Genomic DNA, 25,375 nt, shown 5'->3' with positions numbered 1-25,375 from the left:
TCTTTCAAACTCAGCCTAACAAAGCTAGCCACCCTTTGCTTGGACATCAAATTATGGCAATAAGGAGGAGGGATAGTAGGGTCTCCAGTGTGGGTTATGCAATGCTGCAGGATGGGCACAGCAGACCAGCAAGGAGCCATAGACACACATGGGGAGGATGAGGGGGAAGAGCATGTCAAGGAAGTAGTAAATAATCTGGTTTCATTTCATTACCTCCAGGCTGAGCTACCATGGACCAAAATTGTGAAATTATTAGAAAGTTTACTTTGAGAACCTCCTACCACTTTCCCTTTCCCCTGGAATGCTCCCTTTTCCCACAGATATTACCCATTCATTTGTTGCTCCCTTCCAGTTCCACCAAACATCACTCTAGTCTTTCATACACTAAGAAATTATGGGGAAGTTTCATCAGGATTGCTTTTCTTACGGGTAATTCCATTTTAATAAAATCAATACTTCACACCAAAAGAATTAGATGCCAGGAAGAGTATTGGGTCCAACCAGTAGAGCAGTAGGGAGTTTATTGATGTACAAGACCCCTGAAATCAATCACCCCAGGAAACTGCCACTCTCTGTTGGCAAAGGTAACCCTTCTATGTGAGACATCCTTGAGAGAGGGGGAGAACTTGTTGGAGGCCCTAGTGTCTTGATGCTTTGCAGTAAGTGATGCTTTGCAGTGAGTGATGTTTCATAGACCCACTGAGAAGAGGAGTGGACGCTAACTCCCAGTGTCCTACATAATCTGCACCTTCCCATAGCTGCCACTGTTGCCTGCTTCCTGCAGCAGCTCAAAATGAGAAAGTCAGGGAAAGCAAATCCACTTCCTATCAATTAACCCTTTCACTGTGGATAATGTGGCCCTGGGGCCTCTGTGGGTGAGATGGGGCTGCCAGACCAGTACATGTGGCTAAGCCCTGAATTCTCTCCCTGAAAACATACAGAGCAGGACAGGCCCACTTGCTGTCTGTCCTTCATTCTCAACGGTTCCTGCCAATAACGTCACCTTTCCCAGCCCCTAGGGTCAGGAATCTGTCCCCAGGAAATCTGTCCAACCCCAGAACATGGGCTTTCTTGATGTAACCATCCTTACCTTCCATATTTGGCAGCTGTGGACTCTGACCACTGACTGGAAGCTGTGATGTCCTCATCTGGAATCTGGCCTCCTGACATGCCCAGAGGATAGCGGCATATAGCTAGACCAAGAGAAACCGAAGAGAAGAGAGAGGACATGCTTTTATTTTTATTTCCAGAACTCCCTAGGAAGAACATCACTGAATATTGAACAAGGAATAAGATAATTTACATCTTCCTCAATTCCTCTATGGCCCCAATTTGACCACCCTGACTCTATCAGATTTGTCTTTCTGGCCCTGACTCCAAATAAAATTTGGGCCTCCAAGATTTGACCCCCAGCCAAATCTGTGTTTTGGTTCAAATTCTGACAATCAATGTAATATAATGTAATGTGCCAATTTATGTTTTGTACTTGGTAATAACCCCAGTGGCCCATCCCATTCTCTTGTTAGCAGATGTTCACTTCTAATCAATTTCCTATCAGTAGTGAGGAACACTCATAATCACCAGGCACCCTTATGATACAAAGAATTATTTTTTTTTCAGTAGTTAATTGCATGAAAACTATAAAGCAAACTACACACTTGCCTACGAAGGGATCGAACATACATTTTTGGCCCTGGTTAGAACCATGTTCTGAATCTTGGCTATAAACAATAAGCTCTGGATAAAGACTTCCACTTTCAACCAAAGACAGGGTAACAGAGACCATATTTGCTCTCCAGTGTGAAACAACCAAAAAGGACAAAATATATGAAAAATTATGTTTTAAGATAATGAGCATCTGACAACAAAGGACAACAATCTGAGAGTCAGGAAACAAAAATTTGAGCCCTGTAGTGGCATCAGTTTACTGGCATGAGAGTGTGTCCAGGATACATCACAATGAGTGGGAACTCAGGCAGAGCCTGGAGAATCTCCTGAGTTGAGGAGACAAAAATAGGAGTCCAGAGAAGTAAAGGAAGCTAGAGTTCTCAGGACACTGGGCTGCCAGATAAAATTTAGTTAAATTTGAATTTCAGATAAGCAACAACAAATTTTTTTTTCTTTTCTCTTTTTCTTTTTTATTATACTTTAAGTTCTAGGGTACATGTGCACAATGTGCAGGTTTGTTACATATGTATACATGTGCCAGGTTGGTGTGCTGCACCCATTAACTCGTCATTTACAATAGGTATTTCTCTTAATGCCATCCTTCCCCCTTCCTCCCACCCCATGACAGGCCCCAGTGTGTGATGTTCTCCACCCTGTGTCCAAGTGTTCTCACTGTTCACTTCCCAACCATGAGTGAGAACATGCAGTGCTTGGCCTTCTGTCTTGCAACAGTTTGCTCAGAATTATGGTTTCCAGCTTCATCCATGTCCCTACATAGGACATGAACTCATCCTTTTTTATGGCTGCATAGTATTCCATGGTGTATATGTGCCACATTTTCTTAATCCAGTCTATTATTGATGGACATTTGGGTTGATTACAAGTCTTTGCTATTGTGAATAGTGCCACAATAAACATACGTGTGCATGTGTCTTTATAGTAGTATGATTTATAATCCTTTGGGTATATACCCAGTAATGGGATCACAGGGCCACATGGTATTTCTAGTTCTAGATCCTTGAGGAATCGCCACAATGTCTTCCACAATGGTTGAACTAGTTTACACTTCTACCAACAGTGTAAAAGCGTTCCTATTTCTCCATATCCTCTGCGGCACCTATTGTTTCCTGACTTTTTACTGATGACCAGTGGTGATGAGCATTTTTTCATGTGTCTGCTGGCTGCATAAATCTCTTCTTTTAAGAAGTGTCTGTTCATATCCTTTGCCCACTTTTTGATGGGGTTGATTTTTTTTCTTATAAATTTGTTTAAGTATTTGTAGATTCTGGATATTAGTCCTTTGTCAGATGGGTAGATTGCAAAAATTTTCTCCCGTTCTGTAGGTTGCCTGTTCACTCTGATGGTAGTTTCTTTTGCTGTGCAAAAGCTCTTTAGTTTAATGAGATCCCATTTGTCAATTTTGGCTTTTGTTGCCATTGCTTTTGGTGTTTTAGTCATGAAGTCCTTGCCCATGCCTATGTCCTGAATGCTATTGCTTACATTTTCTTCCAGGGTTTTTATGGTTTCAGGTCTAACATTTAAGTCTTTAATCCATCTTGAATTAATTTTTGTATAAGGTGTAAGGAGGGGATCCAGTTTCAGCTTTCCACATATGGCTAGCCAGTTTTCCCAGCACCATTTATTAGATAGGGAATTCTTTCCCCATTTCTTGTTTTTGTCAGGTTTGTCAAAGATCAGATGGTTGTAAATGTGTGGTATTATTTCTGAGGGCTCTGTTCTGTTCCATTGGTCTGTATCTCTGTTTTGGTACCAGTACCATGCTGTTTTGGTTACTGTAGCCTTGTAGCATAGTTTGAAGTCAGGTAACGTGATGCCTCCAGCTTTGTTCTTTTGGCTTAGGATTGTCTTGGCAATGCAGGCTCTTTTTTGGTTCCATATGAACTTTAAAGCAGTTTTTTCCAATTCTGTGAAGAAAGTCATTGGTAGCTTGATGGGGATGGCATTCAATCTTTAAATTGCCTTGGGCAGTATGGCCATTTTCACGATATTGATTCTTCCTATCCATGAGCATAGAATGTTATTCCATTTGTTTGTGTCCTCTTTTATATCATTGAGCAGTGGTTTGTAGTTCTCCTTGAAGAGGTCCTTCACATCCCTTGTAAGTTAGATTCTTAGGTATTTTATTCTCTTTGAAGCAATTGTGAATGGGAGTTCACTCATGATTTGGCTCTCTGTTTGTCTGTTAGTGGTGTATAGGAATGCTTGTGATTTTTGCACATTGATTTTGTATCTTGAGACTTTGCTGAAGTTGTTTATCACTTAAGGAGATTTTGGGCTTAGACGATGGGGTTTTCTAAATACAAAATCACGTCATTTGCAAACGGGGACAATTTGACTTCCTCTTTTCCTACTTGAATACCCTTTATCTCTTTCTCCCGCCCTGGCCAGAATTTCCAACACTACGTTAAATAGGAGTGGTGAGAGAGGGCATTCCTCTCTTGTGCCAGTTTTCAAAGGGAATGCTTCCAGTTTTTGCCCATTCAGCATGATATTGGCTGCAGGTTTGTCATAAATATTTGTCATAAATATTTTGAGATATGTCCCATCAATACCTAGTTTATTGAGAGTTTTTATCATATAAAGGGCTGTTGAATTTTGTTGAAGGCCTTTTCTGCATCTATTGAGATAATCATGTCGTTTTTGTCTTTGGTTCTGTTTATACAATGGATGATGTTTATTGATTTGTGTATGTTGAACCAGCCTTGCATCCCAGGGATGAAGCCCACTTGATCGTGGTGGATAAGCTTTTTGATGTGCCACTGGATTTGGTTTGCCAGTATTTTATTTTTGCATCAATGTTCATCAGGGATATTGGTCTCAAATTCCCTTTTTTTGTAGTGTCTCTGCCAGGCTTTGGTATCAGAATGATGCTAGCTGCATAAAATGAGTTGGGGAGGATTCCCTCTTTTTCTGTTCATTGGAATGGTTTCAGAAGGAATGGTACCAGCTCCTCTTTGTACCTCTGGTAGAATTTGGCCGTGAATCCATCTGGTCCTGGACTTTTTTTGGTTGGTAGGCTATTAATTATTGCCTCAATTTCAGAGCCTGTTATTGGGCTATTCAGGGATTCAACTTCTTCCTGGTTTAGTCTTGGGAGGGTGTATGTGTCCAGGAATTTATCCATTTCTTCTAGATTTTCTCGTTTATTTGCGTAGAGGTGTTTATAGTATTCTCTGGTGATAGTTTGTATTTCTGTGGGATTGGTGGTATCCCTTTTATCATTTTTTATTGTGTCTATTTGATTCTTCTCTCTTTTCCTCTTTATTAGTCTTGCTAGTGGTGTATCAATTTTGTTGATCTTTTCAAAATCTAGCTCCTGGATTCATTGATTTTTTTGAAGTGTTTTTTTGTGTCTCTATTTCCTTCAGTTCTGCTGTGATCTTAGTTATTTCTTGCCTTCTGCTAGCTTTTGAATGTGTTTGCTCTTGCTTCTGTGGTTCTTTTAATTGTGATGTTACGGTGTTAATTTTAGATCTTTCCTGCTTTCTCTTGTGGGCATTTAGTGCTATAAATTTCCCTTTACACACTGCTTTAAATGTGTCCCAGAGATTCTGGTATGTTGTATCTTTGTTCTCATTGGTTTCAAAGAACATCTTTATTTCTGCCTTCATTTCGTTATTTACCCAATAGTCATTCAGGAGCAGGTTGTTCTGTTCCCATGTAGTTGTGTGGTTTTCAGTGAATTTCTTAATCCTGAGTTCTAATGTGATTGCACTGTGGTCTGAGAGACAGTTTGTTATAGTTTCTGTTCTTTTACATTTGCTGAAGAGTGTTTTACTTCCAACTATGTGGTCAATTTTGTAATAAGTGCGATGTGGTGCTGAGAAGAATGTATATTCTGTTGATTTTGGGTGGAGAGTTCTGTAGATATCCATTAGGTCCCCTTGGTGCAATGCTGAGTTCAAGTCCTGGAGATCCTTGTTAACTTTCTGTCTCATTGATCTGTCTAATGTTGACAGTGGGGTGTTAAAGTCTCCCATTATTATTGTGTGGGAGTCTAAGTCTCTTTGTAGTTCTCTAAGGACTGACTTTATGAATCTGGGTGCTCCTGTATTGGGTTCATATATATTTAGGATAGTTAGCTCTTCTTGTTGAATTGATCCCTTTACCATTATGTAATGGCCTTCTTTGTCTCTTTTGATCTTTGTTAGTTTAAAGTCTGTTTTATCAGAGACTAGGATTGCAACCCCTGCTTTTTGTTGTTGTTGCTTTCCATTTGCTTTGTAGATGTTCCTCCATCCCTTTATTTTGAGCCTTTGTGTATCTCTGCATGTGAGATGGGTCTCCTGAATACAGCACACTGATGGGTCTTGACTCTTTATCTAATTTGCCAGTCTGCGTCTTTAAATTGGGGCATTTAGCCCATTTACATTTAAGGTTAATATTGTTATGTGTGAATTTGATCCTGTCATTATGATGTTGGCTGGTTATTTTTGCTCATCAGTTGATGCAGTTTCGTCCTAGCATCGATAGTCTTTACAATTTCGCATGTTTTTGCAGTGGCTGGTACTGGTTTTTCCTTTCCATGTTTAGTGCTTCCTTCAGGAGCTCTTGTAAGGCAGGCCTGGTGGTTACAAAATCTCTCAGCATTTGCTTGTCTGTAAAGGATTTTATTTCTCCTTCACTTATGAAGCTTAGTTTGGCTGGATATGAAATTCTGGATTGAAAATTCTTTTCTTTAAGAATGTTGAATATTGGCCCCACTCTCTTCTGGCTTGTAGAGTTTCTGCTGAGAGATCTGCTGTTAGTCTGATGGGCTTCCCTTTGTGGGTAACCTGACCTTTCTCTTTGGCTGCCCTTAACACTTTTTCCTTTATTTCAACCTTGGTGAATCTGACAATTATGTGTCTTGAAGTTGCTCTTATCAAGGAGTATCTTTGTGGCATTCTCTGTATTTCCTGAATTTGAATGTTGGCCTGCCTTGCTAGGTTGGGGAAGTTCTCCTGGAGAATATCCTGAAGAGTGTTTTCCAACTTGGTGCTATTCTCCCCGTCACTTTCAGTTACACCAATCAGACGCAGATTTGGTCTTTTCACATAGTCCCATATTTCTTGGAGGCTTTGTTTGTTTCTTTTTACTCTTTTTTTCTCTAAACTTCTCTTCTCACTTCATTTCATTCACTTGATCTTCCACTTGATCGAATTGGCTACTGAAGCTTGTGCATGTGTCACGTTGTTCTCGTGCCATGGTGTTCAGCTCCATCAGGTCATTTAAGGTCTTCTCTATGCTGTTTATTCTAGTTAGCCATTCGTCTAATCTTTTTTCAAGGTTTTTAGTTTCTTTGTGATGGGTTCGAACATCCTCCTTTAGCTGGGAGAAGTTTGTTATTACCAATCTTTTGAAGTCTATTTCTGCCAACTCATCAAAGTCATTCTCCGTCCAGCTTTGTTCCATTGCTGGTCAGGAGCTGCACTCCTTTGGAGGAGAAGAGGCACTCTGACTTTTAGAATTTTCAGCTTTTCTGCTCCAGTTTCTCCCCATCTTTGTGGTTTTATATACCTTTGGTCTTTGATGATGGTAACCTACAGATGGGGCTTTGGTGTGGATGTCCTTTTTATTGATGTTGATGTTATTCCTTTCTGTTTGTTAGTTTTCCTTCTACCAGTCAGGACCCTCAGCTTCACGTCTGTTGGAGTTTGCTGGAGGTCCACTCTAGACCCTGTTTGCCTGGGTATCACCAGTGGAGGCTACAGAACATGTTGCTCCCTGATCCTTCCTCTGGAAGCTTCGTCTCAGAGGGGCACCCTGCTGTATAATGTGTCAGTCGGCCCCTACTGGGAGGTGTCTCCCAGTTAGGCTACTCAAGGGTCAGGGACCCACTTGAGAAGGCAGTCTGTACGTTCTCAGATCTCAAACTCCATGCTAGGAGAACCACTACTCTCTTCAAAGCTGTCAGACAGGGACGTTTAAGTCTGTAGAAGTTTCTGCTGCATTTTGTTCAGCTATGCCCTGCTCCCAGAGGTGGAGTCTACAGAGGCAGGGAGGCTTCATTGAGCTGTGGTGGGCTCCACCCAGTTCCAGCTTCCTGCCATTTTGTTTACTTACTCAAGCCTCAGCAATGGCGGACGCCCTTCCGCCAGCCTCGCTGCTGCCTCGCAGTTCACTCTCGACTGCTGTGCTAGCAGTGAGCAAGGCTCCTTGGGCGTAGGACCCTCTGAGCCAGGCACGGGATATAATCTCCTGGTGTGCCATTTGCTAAGACCGTTGGAAAAGTGCAGTATTAGGGTGGGAGTGTCCCGATTTTCTGGGAGCCATCTGTCATGGCTTCCCTTGGCTAGGAAAGAGAATTCCCTGATCCCTTGCGCTTCTTGGGTGAGGTGACGCCCTGCCCTGCTTCGACTCACACTCTGTGGGCTGCATCCACTTTCCAACAAGTCCCAGTGAGATGAACCCGGTACCTCAGTTTGAAATGCAGAAATCACTTGTCTTCTGCATCACTCACGCTGGGAGCTGTAGACTGGAGCTGTTCCTATTCGGCCGTCTAACAAAAAGTTTTAAGGTGTAAGTATGTCCCATCCTATAAAAAATTATCAGGCATGTGAAAAAGCAGAAAAATAGAACCCAAGGTAAGAAGAAAAAGAACAACTGAAACAGATTCACAACTGATTGCATTTCAAAATCCCAATGACATTTGTTACAGAAATTATTTTAAAATAATTTTAAATCCTAAAATGTATATGGAACCACAAAAAGTTTCAAAATAGCCAAAGCGATCTTGAAAAAGAAGAAATCAATCAGATTTCTTCACACGTCCTAATTTCAAAATATCACACGTCCTAATTTCACATGTCCTAATTTCAAAATATTTTAGAAAGTTACTTAAAACAGTATGGTACCTGAAAAAACAGACATATAGACCAATAGAACAGAATAGAGAGCCTGGAAGTCACCCACACAGGTCAACGGAGCTTCAACAAGAGTGTCAAAAATATACAATGAGCAAAAAAAATTATCTCATCAATAAATGGTGTTGGGAAAACTGGATATCCACATGCAAGATAATAAAATTAAACTACTATCATACATTGTACCCAGAAATCAACTTAAAATGGATTAAAGATTTACACATGATATCTAAAAGTATAAAACTTCTGGAGGAAGATATAAGAAAAAAAGCTTGATGACATTGGTCTAAGCAATGATTTCTTGGATATGATACCAAACACATAAGCAACAAAAGCAAAAACAGGAGGAACTACAATTGAACAACAACAACAAATACTTCTGCACAGCAAAGGAAACAATTTACCAAGTGAAAAGATCTTTAGAATGAGAGAAAATATTTGCAAATTATTTATTTGAAGGTTAATATCCAAGATATATGGAGAACTCATACAACTTGATAGGAAACAAAAAATACGATTTTAAAATGGTCAAAGAAGTTGAATAGACATTTCTTCAAAGAATATATACAAATGTCCAAGTTATATGAAAAGATGTTCAACATCACTAATCATTAGGGAAATGCAAATTAAAACTGTGATGAGATATCACCTTATACATGTCAGGATGACCATCATCAACAAAATCAAAAGATAACAAATGTTGGCAAGGATGTAGACAAATTGGAACACTTATAAACTGTTAGCGGGAATGTAAAATGATGCAGTCACTATAGAAAACAGTATGAAGGCTCCTCAAAAAATTAAAAATAGAACTACCATATGCTCCAGCAGTCCCAGTTCTGGTATACACCCAAGAGGATCTAAATCAGCATCTTGAAGAGATATCTGCCTTTCCATGTTCATTGCAGCACTATTCACAAAAGCCAAGATATGGAAACAACACAAATGACTATCAGCAGATAAGCAGATACAGAAAACTTGGGATACACATACAATGGAATCTTATTCAGCTTTTAAAAAGAAAGAAATTGTGTGGGGGGCTAGGGGAGGGATAGCATTAGGAGAAATACCTAATGTATATGATGGTTTGATGGGTGCAGCAAACCACCATGGCATGTGTATACCTATGTAACAAACCTGCACATTCTGCACATGTACTCCAGAACTTAAAGTATAACAATAATAAAAATAATAATTAAAAGAAGGAAAAAGAAGAAAGAAAGAAATCCTAACATTTGTGACTACATGGTTGAACCCAGTAGACATAATTCTAAGTGAAATAAACCAACCATAGAAGGACAAATATTGCATGGTTCCACATATGTAAGGTATCAAAAATAGCCTAAATCATAGAAACAGAGTAGAATGATGGTTTCCAGGAGTTGGGAGGAAGGGGAAATGGGGAATTCCTATTCAAGGGATATAAATTTCAGTTATACAAGATTAATATGTTCTAGAGATCTACTGCACAACATTGTGCCTATACTTAACAATACTGTATGTTACACTTAAAAACTTGTTAAGAGAGCAGGTCTCATTAAATGTTTTTACAATCATCATCATTATGATTATCATCATAAAGAACTGACTGCATTTGAACCCTAGGCACTTCACTTGTCCCACCCTAGATCATGCCTTGCTATTCAGCAATAAAATGAACTATTAATGCATGCTACAACAACATGGATAAATTTCAAAACAACTATGCTTAGTAAAAAAAGTCAGACCAAAAAAGTACATACTGTTTGCTTCCATTTATATGTAACTTTAGAAAACAAAAACAAGTTAATCTGTAGTGACAGAAAGAGATCAGTGGTTTCCTGGGGGAAGGAGGAGTGGCCAGAGGAATCATAAAGGGACACAAGCAACTTTTGGCAGTGATGGATGTGGTCATTATCTTGACTATGGTGATGATTTCACGGGTTTACATGTAAGTCAAAAACTGCACAACCTGTGCATTTTTAATGTGTGCATCTATTGTATGTCGAGTGTACTTCAATAAAACTGTTTTTGAAATAATCTCTGGAGCAAGATAATTTTGAAAATTTTTATTTGTGTACTTTCACTTCCATTTTCAATGCCTGTAGCCAGGCCTTTATGTTCATTTGCCCTAGGGGACATTTATGTTTACAGGGAAGAAAAAAGAAACTGCATGAAGACAAAGAACTTCCTAGAAAGCCTGCCCTCAGTAAGGGACTGCAGGGTGGAGCAGAGGTAGCAGGGAGAAAGGCGAGACTTCCCTCAGCTTGGAGGGGTCAGAGATAGGCAAATTATAGTACTAACAGGTACCAAGCCCCATTCCCTGGAAGTGCCCTGGAGAAGTAGCAAAAATCAAGGGAAAAAGGTTTCACATGAGCATAATGTCCAGGCTTGGCACAGAAACAGCAGAACTGCTTTCCCCAAGGAACATCATGGGCTTGGAGAATGAGGATATCCACTGCAACCATGATGAACTGAAGGCAAGAGGGCCCTTCTCTCTGTGTCATACCAAAAAGAGCTCCTGGAGTCTTATCTCACCCTAAGAAAGGGAAAGATGGCTTTAGGCCAAGGATTAGCTGATACTTCCAGAAACTGCAATTAACCAAAATCATATGTAGGAAGTTTTGGCAAGAAACATGGCCGTATACCCACAGGAACACTTCTATGTTCACCATCTGATATACTTTGGCTGTGTCCCCACCAAGTCTCAACTTGAATTGTATCTCCCAGAATTCCCACATGCTGTGGGAGGACCTAGGGGGAGGTAATTGAATCATGCGGGCCCGCCCGTCTTTCCGGTGTTATTCTTGTGATAGTGAATAAGTCTCACAAGATCTGATGCGTTTATCAGGGATTTCTGCTTTTGCTTCTTCCGCATTTTCTCTTGCTGCTGCCATGTAAGAAGTGCCTTTTGCCTCCTGCCATGATTCTGAGGCCTCCCCAGCTATGTGGAACTGTAAATCCAATCAAACCTCTTTTTCTTCCCAGTCTTGGGTATGTCTTTATCAGCAGCATGAAAACGGATTAATACGCCATGTGGTATAGTTTGGATATTTGCCCCACCCAAATCTCACACTGAAAAGTAATCCCCAATGCTGGGGATGGGGCCTGGTGGGCGAGGCAGGGGTGTTTGGATCATGGGAGAGGATCTCTTATGAATGGCTTGGGCCATCCCCTTGGTGGTAAGTGAGCTGTCGCTCTAAGTTCACAAGGGATCTGGTCATTTAAGAGTGTGAAGTCCCTCCCCACCACCCCACTCTCTCCTCTCTCTTGCTCCTGCTTTCACCATGTGATATGCCTGCCCCCACTTCACCGTCTGTGATGATTATAAGCTCCCTGAGGCCTCCTCAGAAGCCAAGCAGATGCCAATGCCATGCTTGTGTAGCCTGCAGAACTATGAACCAATTAAGCCTATTTTCTTATAAATTGACCAGTCTTCGGTATGTATTTATAGCAATGCAAGAACAGCTTAATACACCATCCACTATGATTTCCAAGTCAGTTTTGAATCAAGAGATGAACATAAGAGTGTAATATTATTTTGTCTATTCTTATCAAAAGCATAATTTCTCCAGTAGAGGTAATATGTGCCACAGATAATCATTATGCTTGAATCTTAAGGGCAAATCTGAACTGTTTGGGGATGAAGCAACAAATTCTCAAATTCCACTTTCTGAGAAGTGAAATTGAAGGGAAGAGTAAGGATGAGGAAATACTAACGCAGGATGCTAATGAGGCCAACATTTCCAATGGATGAGATCAATGTACTTTTTGAAAATCACACACAGAAAATGGCCCTCTCAGGGGCCTGCTCTAACCCCTCCTCAACACTGATCTTACATGTTGTTGAGTGTGCTAAGTGTTTTAGTCCTTGGCACCAGAGACTTAATGAACAAAGAGAGGCTTCTGGAGGCCTTTAACCTGGGCTACATGCCCAGGTCGGTTTATCAGAACACTCACATTGGCATTTAGGACCCAAGCCCAGCTACTAATAATGTAGAACATCACTTACCCTTTGTCACTGTCACCTGTGTGTATATCTCCCCAGGTACCTCCTGGGGAGAAGATCTAGCTGTCCAAGGCAGGCATTCCTGGATCTTTTAGCTTTAGTCCATATCATAGTGTCCCTGATTGCCATCTTGACCCTGATAATAGAATTCTTAACAAGTTGCAAGGTGCTGTCCCATGGCTTACCTTTGCTTCACCCTTGCAATAACCCTATGTAGTAGGCAGAGTACACACTATTACTCTCAAAATATATACAGGTTGAGTATCTCAAATCCAAAATTCGATACTTTTTGAACACCAACACGATATTCAAAGGAAATGCTCATTAGAGAATTTTGGATTTTGGATTTGTGGATTTGGGATGCTCACCCAAATGCTCACCTGAATTTGGGTGCACACACACACACACTCCAAAGTCCCAAAATTCTAAAATCCAAAACACTTCTGGTCCCAAGCAGTTTAGATATGAGGAAACCAGCAGAAGGCCCACAGCTATTAAGTAGCAGGGATTGACTTAGATTACATTCTGTATCTCTATCCAAAGTTTGTACCAATACACCAGACCTTGGCTTTAACCAAAAGAGTGGCCTGATGCAAGTTTTGTCTCCCAAGAGTCCAGGCTGCCACACAGGCATGTAACTTAGTCAGAGAGCTGTTCTCTAGCATCTTCTCTCTCTTCTGAAACCAACGCTGTGTTCAGAATCCAGTCCTATCTCCAACCCCACTTGTTTATTGCTTTCCAAACCCATGGTTTATTTTAGTTCCTATATGTACTAAATAATTCGTTAAGCAATTCATTGGCCCTGAGGGAATACAGTGGTAAACAAAACAAAGTGCCTTTTGTCATTGAGTTTACATTCTCATGTGGGGAAACAGACAATAAAGCAAATAAATATATAATGTGAGAGAAGATGGCAAGTGCTGTGAAGAAATACAAAGTATGCAAAGGAATAGGCATTCTTTTATATAAAGAAATGAAGGAAGGCTTCTCAGATAAGGTGACTTGGAGCAGAGACCGGGGTGAAGGGAGACAGGAACCAGGTGCCTCTTGCAGGGATGATAGTTTATGCAAAGGAAACAGCAAGTGCAAAGGTAAACTTGAGGAAAGAGCATGCTTGTTGTGGAGGTGGTTTGAGTTACAGCAAGGAGGCAGTTTACCCAAAGTGAAAAAACTAGTTAAAGTTCTTATGCTAGCATTCTCCTTTTGCAATGTAATGAACTTGTACTCAACTAAAGCAAGCATTTTGTGGGGAGGATAGGGCCAATTACAATGAATGTCTCCTTTCTCTGATTTCTCACATTTTAAATTATCTTTCTTATACTATTAGATACATATTGCTTTGTAAGGTACCATGTGTGAGAGTTCTATCTCCCCTGCAGGTGGCAAAATTTTGAGGGGAATAAAGCACTGTATCTTATTCATTTTTATTTCTCAGTGCATTCTGGGGAGAAAATAGGTATTCAAAAATATTTATTGAAAAAAAGAGGTAAATTTCAGAGATAGATGTAAATAAGGAGTAAAGATAACATTGAGTAAAATACAGACTGCCTCTGAAACTCATCCTCCAGTCTTTTTTTTTTTTTTTTTTTTTTTCCAGACTCATTCTTTCAATGACTTAAGCCAAAAATCTTGAGGCCATTCTTGACTCCTTCAATACCCTGTATCCAGTCCATCCACTGACAGAAGATTCTACTGGCTACCCTAAAAATATTCCCATATCCCACCTACTTCTTCTCACATATTTTACTACCATAATAAGCTAATTCACTGTCTTCCATTGCCAGGAATAGTACAATAATTTCCTAACTGGCCTCCCTTAGTCCACCTTTTCCCATGTATCTTTTAGAATGTAAGTCAGATCAATAAACTCTTCTGCTCACACTACTCACAATAACAAAGATATTAAATCAGCCTAGGTGCCCATCAATAGTGGATTGGATAAAGAAAATGTGGGCTGGGCACGATGGCTCACGCCTGTAATCCCAGCACTTTGGGCAGCCCAGATGGGCAGATCACTTGAGTTCAGGAGTTTGAGACCAGCTTGGCCAACATGGTGAAACCCTGTCTCCATTAAAAATACAAAAATTAGCCAGGCATGGTGGTGTGCCCCTGTAATCCCAGCTACTCGGGAGGCTGAAGCAGGAAAACTGCTTGAATCTGGGAGGCAGAGGTTGCAGTGAGCCTAGATTGCGCCACTGCACTCCAGCCTGGGTGACAGAGAGAGACTCCATCTCAAACAAACAAAACAAAACAAAAAAGAAAAGCAAAGAGGAAAAGAAAAGAAAAGAAGAGAAAAGAAAATGTGGTACATATACAGCATGGAATACTACGTAGTCATAAAAAAATGTAAGTCAGATCATGAAACTCTTCTGCTGACACTATTCACTATGGTGAAGACATGGAATCAGACACCCCCTGGCTGTCTTGGACCTTGTCCTTACCATGAGCCACACTGGCCTCCTTGTTGTTCCTCAAACACACTAAGTATACTTCTCCTTCAGGAATTTTAATGTGCTGTTAAGTATCTAATTCAGTAAAGTAAAATAGAGTTGAGAAAAGAAAAGTGAAATACCACACTGCCCATTCTTTCGTATATTAACATCTCTGAAATCTGGATGCACTTCACAAGCAAATAGTGTCATAGTTTAACTGGCAGTAGCTTTTTTTTTTCTTTCTTAGAGGCACATAAAGTAATGATGCATCTTAGAGTCGTGAGTTGCTTAAATTCAGTAAAATGCAGTAATGGTGATATCCATTTAGAAGCATGTATCAAGTGTCAGGCAATATGATAAGCATTTTCCACCCAATATTTCACATTTCCCACTAACAGGTAAGTTTTAACTGCAAAGGCCATTCATCGAGTAAATACTAACTCATCTTAGAACTTGGCTCTAAAGCCTGTAATTCCACTGAGCACACAACCCTTGAAACTCAAGACTTCACATCCACTTCCGGTTCTACCACTTATACCATGTGCGATCTGAGCAAGCTCCTGGCTCTCTTTGGGTCTGTTTCTTCATTTGGAAAGCAAGGGAGTTCTATTTAGGCTTTCTGTAAGGCAGTGGTTCCCAAAGCCAGTCCATGGACCAATAGCATTAGAAAAGCCTAGAGAGGTTTTAGAATGTATGTTTGTGAGCCTCCTCTTAGAGATTTTGCTTTGGTATATCTGAAGCTGAGCCCAGTAGCCTGCATATGTTTACAGTCCCCCAGTGACTGTGCTGCATAGCCAGGCTCTGGCCCAGGTCCCTTCAGCCTGGATGTGTAATGGTTCTCTGGGACTATGCTGGTCACCAGAGAAAGTCACACTGACAGTCCCACTGGGCTTTCATCCCTGGCTATCATGCATCTCTAGACACTAGGCCATGAATGCAATGAGAGCCTCTGCTTCTTGGAACATCTAAAGTAAACCAAAAATAGGGAATGAGGGTTGCGTGAGGTGAATCATGATATTGTTGCAAATAAATTCTCTTCTAACGTACTGCTCAGTCTAAGAATAGCAACTAAGGAGTTTTATCAGAGCTGCTGCTGCTGCAGCTGCCTTTATGACACACTTCAGTTAAATTATATTTCTTAGGCATTGAAACCCTTTATATTTTGTGCCCTAACTGAACCCATTCAGGAATTTCCCTATTTAACAGATGAGAAAAATGGAGCAAAAGAGAGGTGAAGTGTGTAGGATGGGAGGGTGGGGGTAGATCCACAAAGGATATTCTGCTATGTGGTTTCAAAGGAGTGCCAGTTTCCTTCCTGAAGGCTCTTTGATCTATGTACTGTGATTGCATTTCAGTTACCATTTAGAGCTGTGATCCTCCAAATATGCTTCCAGGACCAGCAGCATCAGCATCACCTGGGAACTCATTAGCAATGCTAATTATTAGTCTCCATTTGATCTATTGAATCAGAAACTCTGGTGGGGTTGCTGGGAGTGGGCAGCGAACAGTGTTTTAACCACTCCTCTAGGTGACCCTAATGCAAACTCAAGCTTGAGAACTAGAGGAAGTAGGGGAGGACATGAGGCTTCATTTCATGTAAATAACTTGCTACATGTGTCAGCACTCCCCTCCTCCTCAACTCCTCTAGCCCTTCCAGCTTACAGAGGGTTTAGGTCAACAGTATGGTGGACAGCAGCATGGCAATGACATTGATGAAAAATGGAAAGGCTCTCCCTGAGTCAACCTCTGCCTGGAGACCAACATAGAATTCTTGGAGAGGAAGAGTTCAGGAATGATAGGTAACATGTTACTCTCAACAGGAGGAAGTCAAGGAATGAGAAGCAAGCTTGGCCTTTGAGAATCATCCAGTCCATCAGCAAGTTCTACAAATCCTATCTCCTGCAGTCGAGTCCAGCTGTTTCTCTCCTCTATTCTTCCAATGCAGTGCACAACCTCCACGACCTCCCATCCGAGCCACTATAATGCCTTCTAGCTCTTCTTCGTCATTCCTCTATCATCCCTTCTCAACACAACAGCCCAAATTAGCTTCCTAAAACTTTATTCTGTCATGAACTTTCTAACAGGTTTCCATTCTTGTTAAGAAAATGTGACCCATGAGGTCCACATGATCTGGTCTCAGCCTACACTCTGGCCTCATCTCTGGCTACTCCCTGTTCTTTGCTCTCTACCAAGCATGCTGACCTTATTTCAGTTCCAGCCTCAAGGTCTCTGCGCATGATGTTCCCTTTACCTGGGATGTGCATCCTCCCTCCTTCACTCACTAGCTCCTGCTCATCCTCCAGCTGTCAGCCAGTCACTCCCCCAAGGAATTCCTCCAAGCCCCCAGCTAAGTTAGGAATTTCTATTATATGCTCTTATAACACACTGGTTTTCATTCATAACACTTTTTACACTTGTCATGTAAATAATTGCTTAAGTTTTGTCTGCCCACTCAACAGTATGTGTTATGAGGTCAAGGATCATGTCTATCTTCCTCTGTTGTATCTCCAGTTTCTAGTAGGATGTCTGGCATTAATCAAGTGCTCAATAAACGTCTGTTGAAAAGTGATAAAGGAAGTGTTTTCTGTTGTTCATCATTATAAGTCTTAAAAACAAAGTCCCGGGAGTTTGGTCAAGGGTAGCCTTGGCTAATAGTGTTTTAGCAGACAGCAGATACAGGAAACTTCCTTGTAAGTCTGAGTCATGATATATTTTTTTGCAATCTATCTTTACCTGCATGTATTTAGTTAACAAATGTATTTCTTTTATGAATATGTATGTATTTATTTAATAAATAAGTTTTTGCTGTGTATCAGGTGTTCTTCTGAAGATACAGTAGTAAGCAAGACAGATAAAATAATTTATCTCATGAATCTTACATTCTGGTAGGGGAGACAGAAAAAAGACAATAGATTTTTCATAATCAAATAGACACAATTTGATTATGTATTTGACAGTAGCTATTACTGGCTCTTTCTATTCAGGTAGTGTGACGAAGCTATGGAAAATACTAAAACATGATATGGGATAGAAGTGCTGATGGTGTGTAGGGGGGCTCTTTTAAGTAACAAACTTCAATGAAGATTTTCTGTTTCTCTTGTGCTTGTTTACCTCCTTGTTGAAATTGTGAGCAATTTTGAGAATAGCAATCATGTCAGATTCTTCCTTTTCTCCCTCAGTACCTGCCAACACACAGCATCCATGAGATGTTCAACACACATCTGGCAAATAAATAAGTAGATGAAAAAGCAGAGAGGGCTACAAGTATTGCACACAATCTCCAGACAACGAAAGTTAGGATGGAGGTCTAGAAATTGGGACAAAGTAATATAAGGATGAGGATAGACAATTCAGAGATAAGAACTTAGTAAATCAGCAATAGCCACATTAAGAAAATAGGCAACGTTTCTCAGTGATTCAGTATGTCCAAGGGCCTTAGAGAAAGGGCACAGGAAAATGGACAAGATGATCTTGGATGACCTTTCTAATCCTACTGAATCTTTGGAACCAGGAGAAGCCCAGGGCAACCAACGTGGCACTTCTCAGCTGTACCAGTGTGGTTTTCCCATTGAATGTGCCTATTTTGGGTAAACTCCTTCTGTGGAAGGGATTTCAGCCAATAGTCAAGACTCAGAACTGGCAAGTTGGCCCAAGACCTAAATGTCAGGTCTCCTTGCTTTCCCCCAACTCCACTTCCTCGTTCATCAAATCCCGCCAGTTTGTCTTTGTTCTATTATGAACTGTAAAGAAGCATGGAAAAGTGGGGAATGGCAAGGTAAACAAGAGACCCTGCAGCAAAGAAGTGTCTCCTGGTTTTTCCTGCTGAGTTGTCTTAGTGGTTTTCTGATGCTTCCGCTACCCAACAATCTCCTGGACAGAGAAGCCAATTCACTCTTCCAGCTTCCCAGAGTGGAAAACTACCAGCACAGGCCGTGGCAGGCCCAGCAGGGAGCTCCAACCCTCCAAGCTCTAGTAGGGCCTGGCAGGCAGGCTGAGGAGAAGCAGCTGCCACCAGTCCCCAGCTTCGCAAGAATTATTTTTCATACTATCCTGCCAAGGCTGACAGCCTGAAAGGGCTGCTTGTTCCATGATGTTTACCATCTCACCACTAGCTCCAGACCACGGGCTCCCCGTCAATGAGTGTCCTATATGCAGCTTCCAGGAAAACACACACATGGCCCACATGAGGCCTGAGGTGCAGAGACCTGACACCTGGGCCTCTCTGGGCCCAGACAAGACTGACTGGGGGGCATTATTGGGGTCAGGGGTCCCAAGCCAGTCTACAATCTAAAGGGATATCTGCAATCATAAAACTTTGGAGTCCAGAAGCAAATTTAAGAAACCAATCCCTCCAATGTCTCCATGTTAAATATCAGAACCTCTGAGGCCCAGAAAGGTGAACTGACTTACTCAAGTTCACACAGAGAGCTAGGGTAACCAGGACTGAAATTCAGGTCTCCTGATCCCTGGTTCCTCCTTCTCCAACCCTAGGCTACCGTGGTATAGTTCTTCCAGTTTCTGAAAGGACAAGGTAGTCCAATTAAAGAAGCTGTCACAGAGGCCCTGCTTCCCACAAGTTTCGCAGAGCAGGCTATTTCAGACTGGTCCTTTGTGCACATAAATATTGACACAATGGGATTCCACAGTGGGGCCAAGAAAGATTATTTGGGTTTCTTTCTTCAGCCTACAGGGCTATTCTTTGGGTACAATGGTCACCCGGACCTCTTGTGCAAGTTGAAATTCCCCTTAGGAATGGACCTTTAGGATTGCAGTTTTCCTGGAAGCCCAAAATACTTTCCAGAAACAATTCTCGCAGAGCCCCAGAAGGGCAGTCCCCAAGCTGTAGTGGGTTTCAGGGTACTAAGATAGGGATCAGATAATGAATTCTTCTTCCTGGTTAACAAAGTCAGTGAAGCTTTCATAGTAAATAGTATGTCCTTTCCCCAACAAGAAAGTAAGTTTAAGAGAAAACTGGGTAGCTATGAAGATCAGGAGTGAAGAAGAAAACTGAGGCCATGGTGTGGAATTATGGAAAGTGTATATTTAAGACTTGGCTCGGCCACTTCTGAATTATGGGACCCCACTACCAGTTAGTTACCAAACCTCTATGAACTTCGGTTTCTTCATCTTTAATAATCCTGCCAAGCCAAGGTTGTTGTAGAGATTTAACATAATGTATACAAAGAAGTTAGCATACTTCATAGAATGTAATGGGGCTCAATAAATGATATCTAGGAGGAGAAGAGAGAATCATTTGTTTTAAATATTACATTCAATCTTTCTTAAATAATTCAAAGGTTTTATGACCTTAGAAAGGTTACTTAAGCTTTCAGCCTCTCAATTTCATGGTAGTAATGGCACTTGTTTATAGGCATGCCATAAGGAATATATGAGTTAATTCTGTCAAGCACATAGAGCACTAACGTTCAATAAAGTTAGATATTATTTGTTTTTTAATTATTTTTACTTTGACTCATTCAGTAAATTTTGGAGTCGGCTTTCAAAGTTGCATAAGATAAAAGGAAAGAAAGAAAAGAAAGAAAGAAAGAGAGAGAGAGAGAGAAAGAAAGAAAGAGAAAGAAAGAAAGAAAGAAAGAAAGAAAGAAAGAAAGAAAGAAAGAAAGAAAGAAAGAAAGAGAGAAATTTGGATAAAGGAAAAAGAAAATAGGAACAAGATAAACTAGAGCTAAAGTTAATACAGAAGGTGTACTGCATTTGGTTCTATACCACTGGCTGATGATAAGTTTCAACTTTGGCTCTGAGCTTCCTAGAAATCAAGTCAAAAAGTAAAACATAATTAGTTAACATGAATCGCAGTGGCAACAAAGTATAAATCCACTTTTTATTAATGTCTCTGTTTCTAGGTGGGATGGAGTAGCGTGCAGTAAGTAATCAGTGCTCCCTCTAAAAGTAACTGGAAGAGCTAAATAAAATTCATAAATCATCTACTTGAAGGAATCTGATTGTTTCTAAGGCAATGAGAATACAGAGACCAAGACTTCAGAGAAGGGAGAATCTCAGAGAGGTGAGGGAACTTCTATAGCCACTTTCAGCCATTTGCCCATTTGGAGCAGGGGCAGGAGGCTGACTCCGGGTTTGGCACTAGCAGAGGGTTGCTACGGGACAAAATCAGCAGAGTTTTTGAGGGAGACCTGGTATCCCTCGAGCATGCAGCATATCTCACTCAGCACATGTGCCAAATGCTGGGGCTACGTGGAGGAGGAATGTAAGGAGAAGCCCTCTGACGAGGTGAGCTGAGTTTTTGAGAGTTGGACAAGACACAGATTAGAGTTCAGGACCTGGCGGGGAGAGAGAACATGGAGATTTTAAGCAGCACTGGAAGACCAAGAATCCAGGCTTATATCCTACCAGCTACCCAGAATGAAGACACTCTGCTCTGCTTTCGAGGTGGATTTGCCCCATGCCCAAGCCCAGGGCTCCTCCCATGCCAATACATTTCTCAAGTTAGCAATGTCTGTATATAGACAGTAAACATCATTGCATACTTCCTATCTTTAATATAGGTTACAGGAGCCAAAAGATTGAATCTGACTTCCTCCCTTGAAATGCCAATCATAGGATATTTACATATATTTGAGTCAAATTCAACCACACTTTCCTTTAAGTATAACGATCAAAATGCTCCACTTGTGGCCTTTAGGAACAAACATGAAGGCCTCCCCCTCCCCCGCAGCCCCGGGCTGCTCTACCTCTTCAAGGAGATGGGCTCTCCCAGTTCTCTAACACTAGAAGGTTGGATCCCTGCTGCTGCACTTTAATAGCTTCAGCTAAAGCGGCCTCGGTTCATTATCTTCCCTCTAATTTACTCATTCCATACTCAGCATCTCATCATTTAAAAGGATGATATTCCTAAGGGTTCCTTCTCAGCTTCACAACGTCTTTCTGAGATCAAGTCTCACATGGCATCATTTAGATCTTTTTTGTTTTGTTCTTTGGGAAACAAACAAACAAAAGGCCAGGTGCGGTGGCTTACACCTGAAATCCCAGCACTTTGGGAGGCCAAGGTGGGCAGATCACCTGAGGTCAGGAGTTCAACACCAGCCTGACCAACATGGAGAAACTTCATCTCTACTAAAAATACAAAATTAGCCAGGTGTGGTGGTGCATGCTAATCCCAGCTACCTGAGAGGCTGAGGCAGGAGAATCTCTTGAACCTGGGAGGCGGAGGTTGCAGTGAGCCGCGATCATGCCATTGCACTCCAGCCTGGGCAATAAGAGTGAAACTCCGTCTCAAATAAATAAATAAATAAATACAAAGAAGCCTGGGAGTTTCCTTAACTTCCTTTTTCCCCCTCCCCCTTCTTATTCATCAAACATTTGTTGATTACCTATATAAGCCAAGCACTGTCATAGGTGCTAGTCATGAAGACACAAAAGATTATCATTACACCAAAGACAAAGACCAAAATCATAAAAATCTCTGAAGCAGGAAAAAAAAAAAAGTTGCATAAATTTTTTTAACAACTCATCACCTCCCACTTAAGCTCATAAAAAAACCTCACTGATTTTAGTGTCTTAACTTCTACTTTACTGTGTATGTGTCCAAACCACTGAAAAATTCTGTGAGGGCTATCTTGCCACATCCATGCTCTTCAGAGACCCACAGGCCAAGACTAAGAGCTAAGTCAACAATCACACTATTCTCCCCAGAAAAAAAAAAAAAAATTAAAAATTAAAAAAAAAAACTATATATATATAGAGAGAGTAATGGATACGCTTGACCTGAGCACAGGGCCCTACATCCCTTTAGAGTTAGGGTGGCCAGAGTTCAGGACCGTTAGAAGCTCCATTCCCCAAAAGCAACTTAAGTCTGTCTTGGGGACCACAAAGGACCTTAATGGTCACGAATGGAGTTTTTTTCTCTTTCTTCCTCCAGCATCATCTGCTTGATAGAAACTATTGTTTCATAGTGTTTATTTTCATTTTCTTCTCTTCCAAAAGTAATAAGTCACAGTCTTTGATATTTGCATGTAACTTTTCAAAGCCCATTTATTTCCATTTTCTCGTTCAATCCCCTGCAGTAACCCTATGAAGTTCAGAGAGCAAAGTTTATGGAATCCCATGTTATAAATGAGCAAAGTGAGGTGCAGAGATTTACCTAAAGTCACAAAGCTAGATAGTGACAGAGCTGGAACTAGAATCTGGATCTCTTGATCCTCATTGCCATTGTCTAGTAACCGTATCACATGGTCATCACACACTGCTACCAGCACACACACACTGTTTATAGTGTGATCCCTAGGGTCCAGAACCACCAAGCTGGGGAAGAATCTGGACAGAGAGCCCAGGGAGGATTATTGCTTGTCTAATTTTTAGAACGCGCTGGTCCCAGGATTTGTTGAAATGTGATAGCAAAAGGAACGTGCACCCTCGGAAAGACAGCAAGGCATAGCATTATGTTAACACCAGGTGAAGCAAGGCCTTTGATCATAAGGCATTTGTCATATACTGAGTATCCCAAGACTATATGGTTCCTACTTTTGGTCCCATCCTACCCCCACCTTCCCTCATGACCCCTCAATAATCACTATCCTGACTCTTGTTTTTCTATTTGTGCCTCTGCGGCTTTTCTTTGGCTCAAAAGCTTTCCCTTCCTCTTTTCACCTAGCCTAGCAAATTCTTTCAACTCCAGCTAACTCTCATACCTTCAGTATCTCAACTAGCACAACACTGGAGATTTGACCCGATTGGGTAAAATGTGAACATATTTACATATATATTTATGGAATATGTATGTACATATATAAAAATATATATCTAAATATAGATATTTATATAGACATATATGTTCACGTGTAACATGTAACACGTGAACATATAGATATATATCTATATATACATACATATATACATAAATATACACACATATATATTAAATATTTATTATAATGTTTATATTGCTTTTTATCCTGTATATATATTTGTTTCATATCTTTTTCCTAGTTTTTATCTGTATCAATGTTTCTTACATACTTATATCACTATACTGTATATTCTGATCTTATAGACTTGAAGCTCCTAGAGTTCTTGTCAGCTTTCAGAAAAAAACATTAATAAGCAAATATGTGAAGCACCAGTGATGCACGGCCCTAATGGCCCCAGTGCCTGATTTCCATGGTAAGCAGGGTCCCTGTCTCCTTGTCTGCTCCTGCCAACACTGTTGTTCTTCTGTAGACTCTTAGTCTTTCCACATGAGACCTCTGAGCAAACCTGAGCTCTGCAGGTGGTTGTGAAAACTGAGAGGTCCAGAGAAGGGACTTTGTGTGAAGCTCTTCCTGCAGTCCCATGATCATGTTCCTGGCCCCAAAGTTCAGACTCAAGGAGACTAGGTCTTCATGGGCCTCTATCCCTACTGACCACAGAAAAAAAAGTGGAGCCTTATTTTTTCTTGCATTACTTTTAGCTCCTGTGACTGCCTTTTACAAGTTAGGAATCCAGGCCTCAGAATGCAAAACAACAGGGTAAAGGCAACGTTTTAGGGTATGAACCGGGAATTCACCTGGCTACTTTGGATGGAAAGCTGATGATGCAGTAGATGCATTTGGAACCCTTTTATCCCAAGATACAAAGCCCAGGAATTAGGAGAAGTCTGCCCTCAGAGAAAATGAAATATTTTTACAGTTAAGTTAAAATATAGAGAACAGTATAGAATAATGGAAAGACTAATGAAGTCTGCCATTATCACAGCACAATATACAAAATTAAGGAAGAGGACAGAAGTTCTAGCATTTATTAATCACATTCTGTGTGTCTGATGCTATGCTAGGTACTTTACATATATTCTCTTACTCTTTGTAACAGCCCTTAAGGCAGCGATCAGTGATAGGTGTCAAGACTACGGTTAGAGAAGCCAAAACTCTGACCGTGCTCTCCCAGCAAGTAGGCAAAGACTGATTAGGTCCGGTAATAGTGTTTTCAAACATGTTTCTTCCCATCACTTTATGTCCCTAAACCTCAGTTTCCTCATTCGTACAAGGTTAGACTAAATCAGTCATTCTTAGCCTTTTCTGGAACTGGTCACAGAGTCTTTTGAGCATCTGATAATAGAAAATTTTTTCCTTCTGCAAATGTACTTTTGTTTTCATACATTTAGTTTGGAATGCAATTTCAGGGGATTCACAGGTCTCTGTAGCCCATTCATGGCTGGTCCATGAATCTGGGGTTCCTCTGCCTTGACATTCCTTGAGTCTCACACTCCACAGGCAGTAGAGCACAGAGGTCAAGAGCATGCTTGTGGCCGAGTGTGGTGGCTCATACCTGTAATCCCAGCACTTTAGGAGGGTGAGGTCAGGAGTTCAAGACCAGTCTGGCCAACATGGCAAAACCTCTTCTCTACAAAAGACACTCAAACTAGTTGGGTGTGGTGGTGCATGCCTGTAGTCCCAGCTACTTGGGGAGCT

The 25,375-nt window shown here is 41.0% G+C and overlaps 1 protein-coding gene across 7 annotated transcripts in view; it reads right to left on the bottom strand.

Annotated features, from left to right (window-relative positions):
• The window catches only part of DDR2 (discoidin domain receptor tyrosine kinase 2), a 164,600-nt gene that overhangs the window by 32,834 nt on the left and 106,391 nt on the right, over window positions 1-25,375 (bottom strand). For all 7 annotated transcript variants that reach the window (XM_017948861.3, XM_017948856.3, XM_017948857.3 and 4 more), the window contains one exon: window positions 1,091-1,193. In XM_017948861.3, coding sequence (XP_017804350.1) covers window positions 1,091-1,193 — 103 coding nt within the window. The remainder of the gene's footprint in view (window positions 1-1,090; window positions 1,194-25,375) is intronic.

This window comes from Papio anubis, chromosome 1, assembly GCF_008728515.1.
Source record: "Papio anubis isolate 15944 chromosome 1, Panubis1.0, whole genome shotgun sequence".
NCBI lineage: Eukaryota > Metazoa > Chordata > Mammalia > Primates > Cercopithecidae > Papio > Papio anubis.
This window is presented reverse-complemented; position numbering and strand designations above follow the sequence as displayed.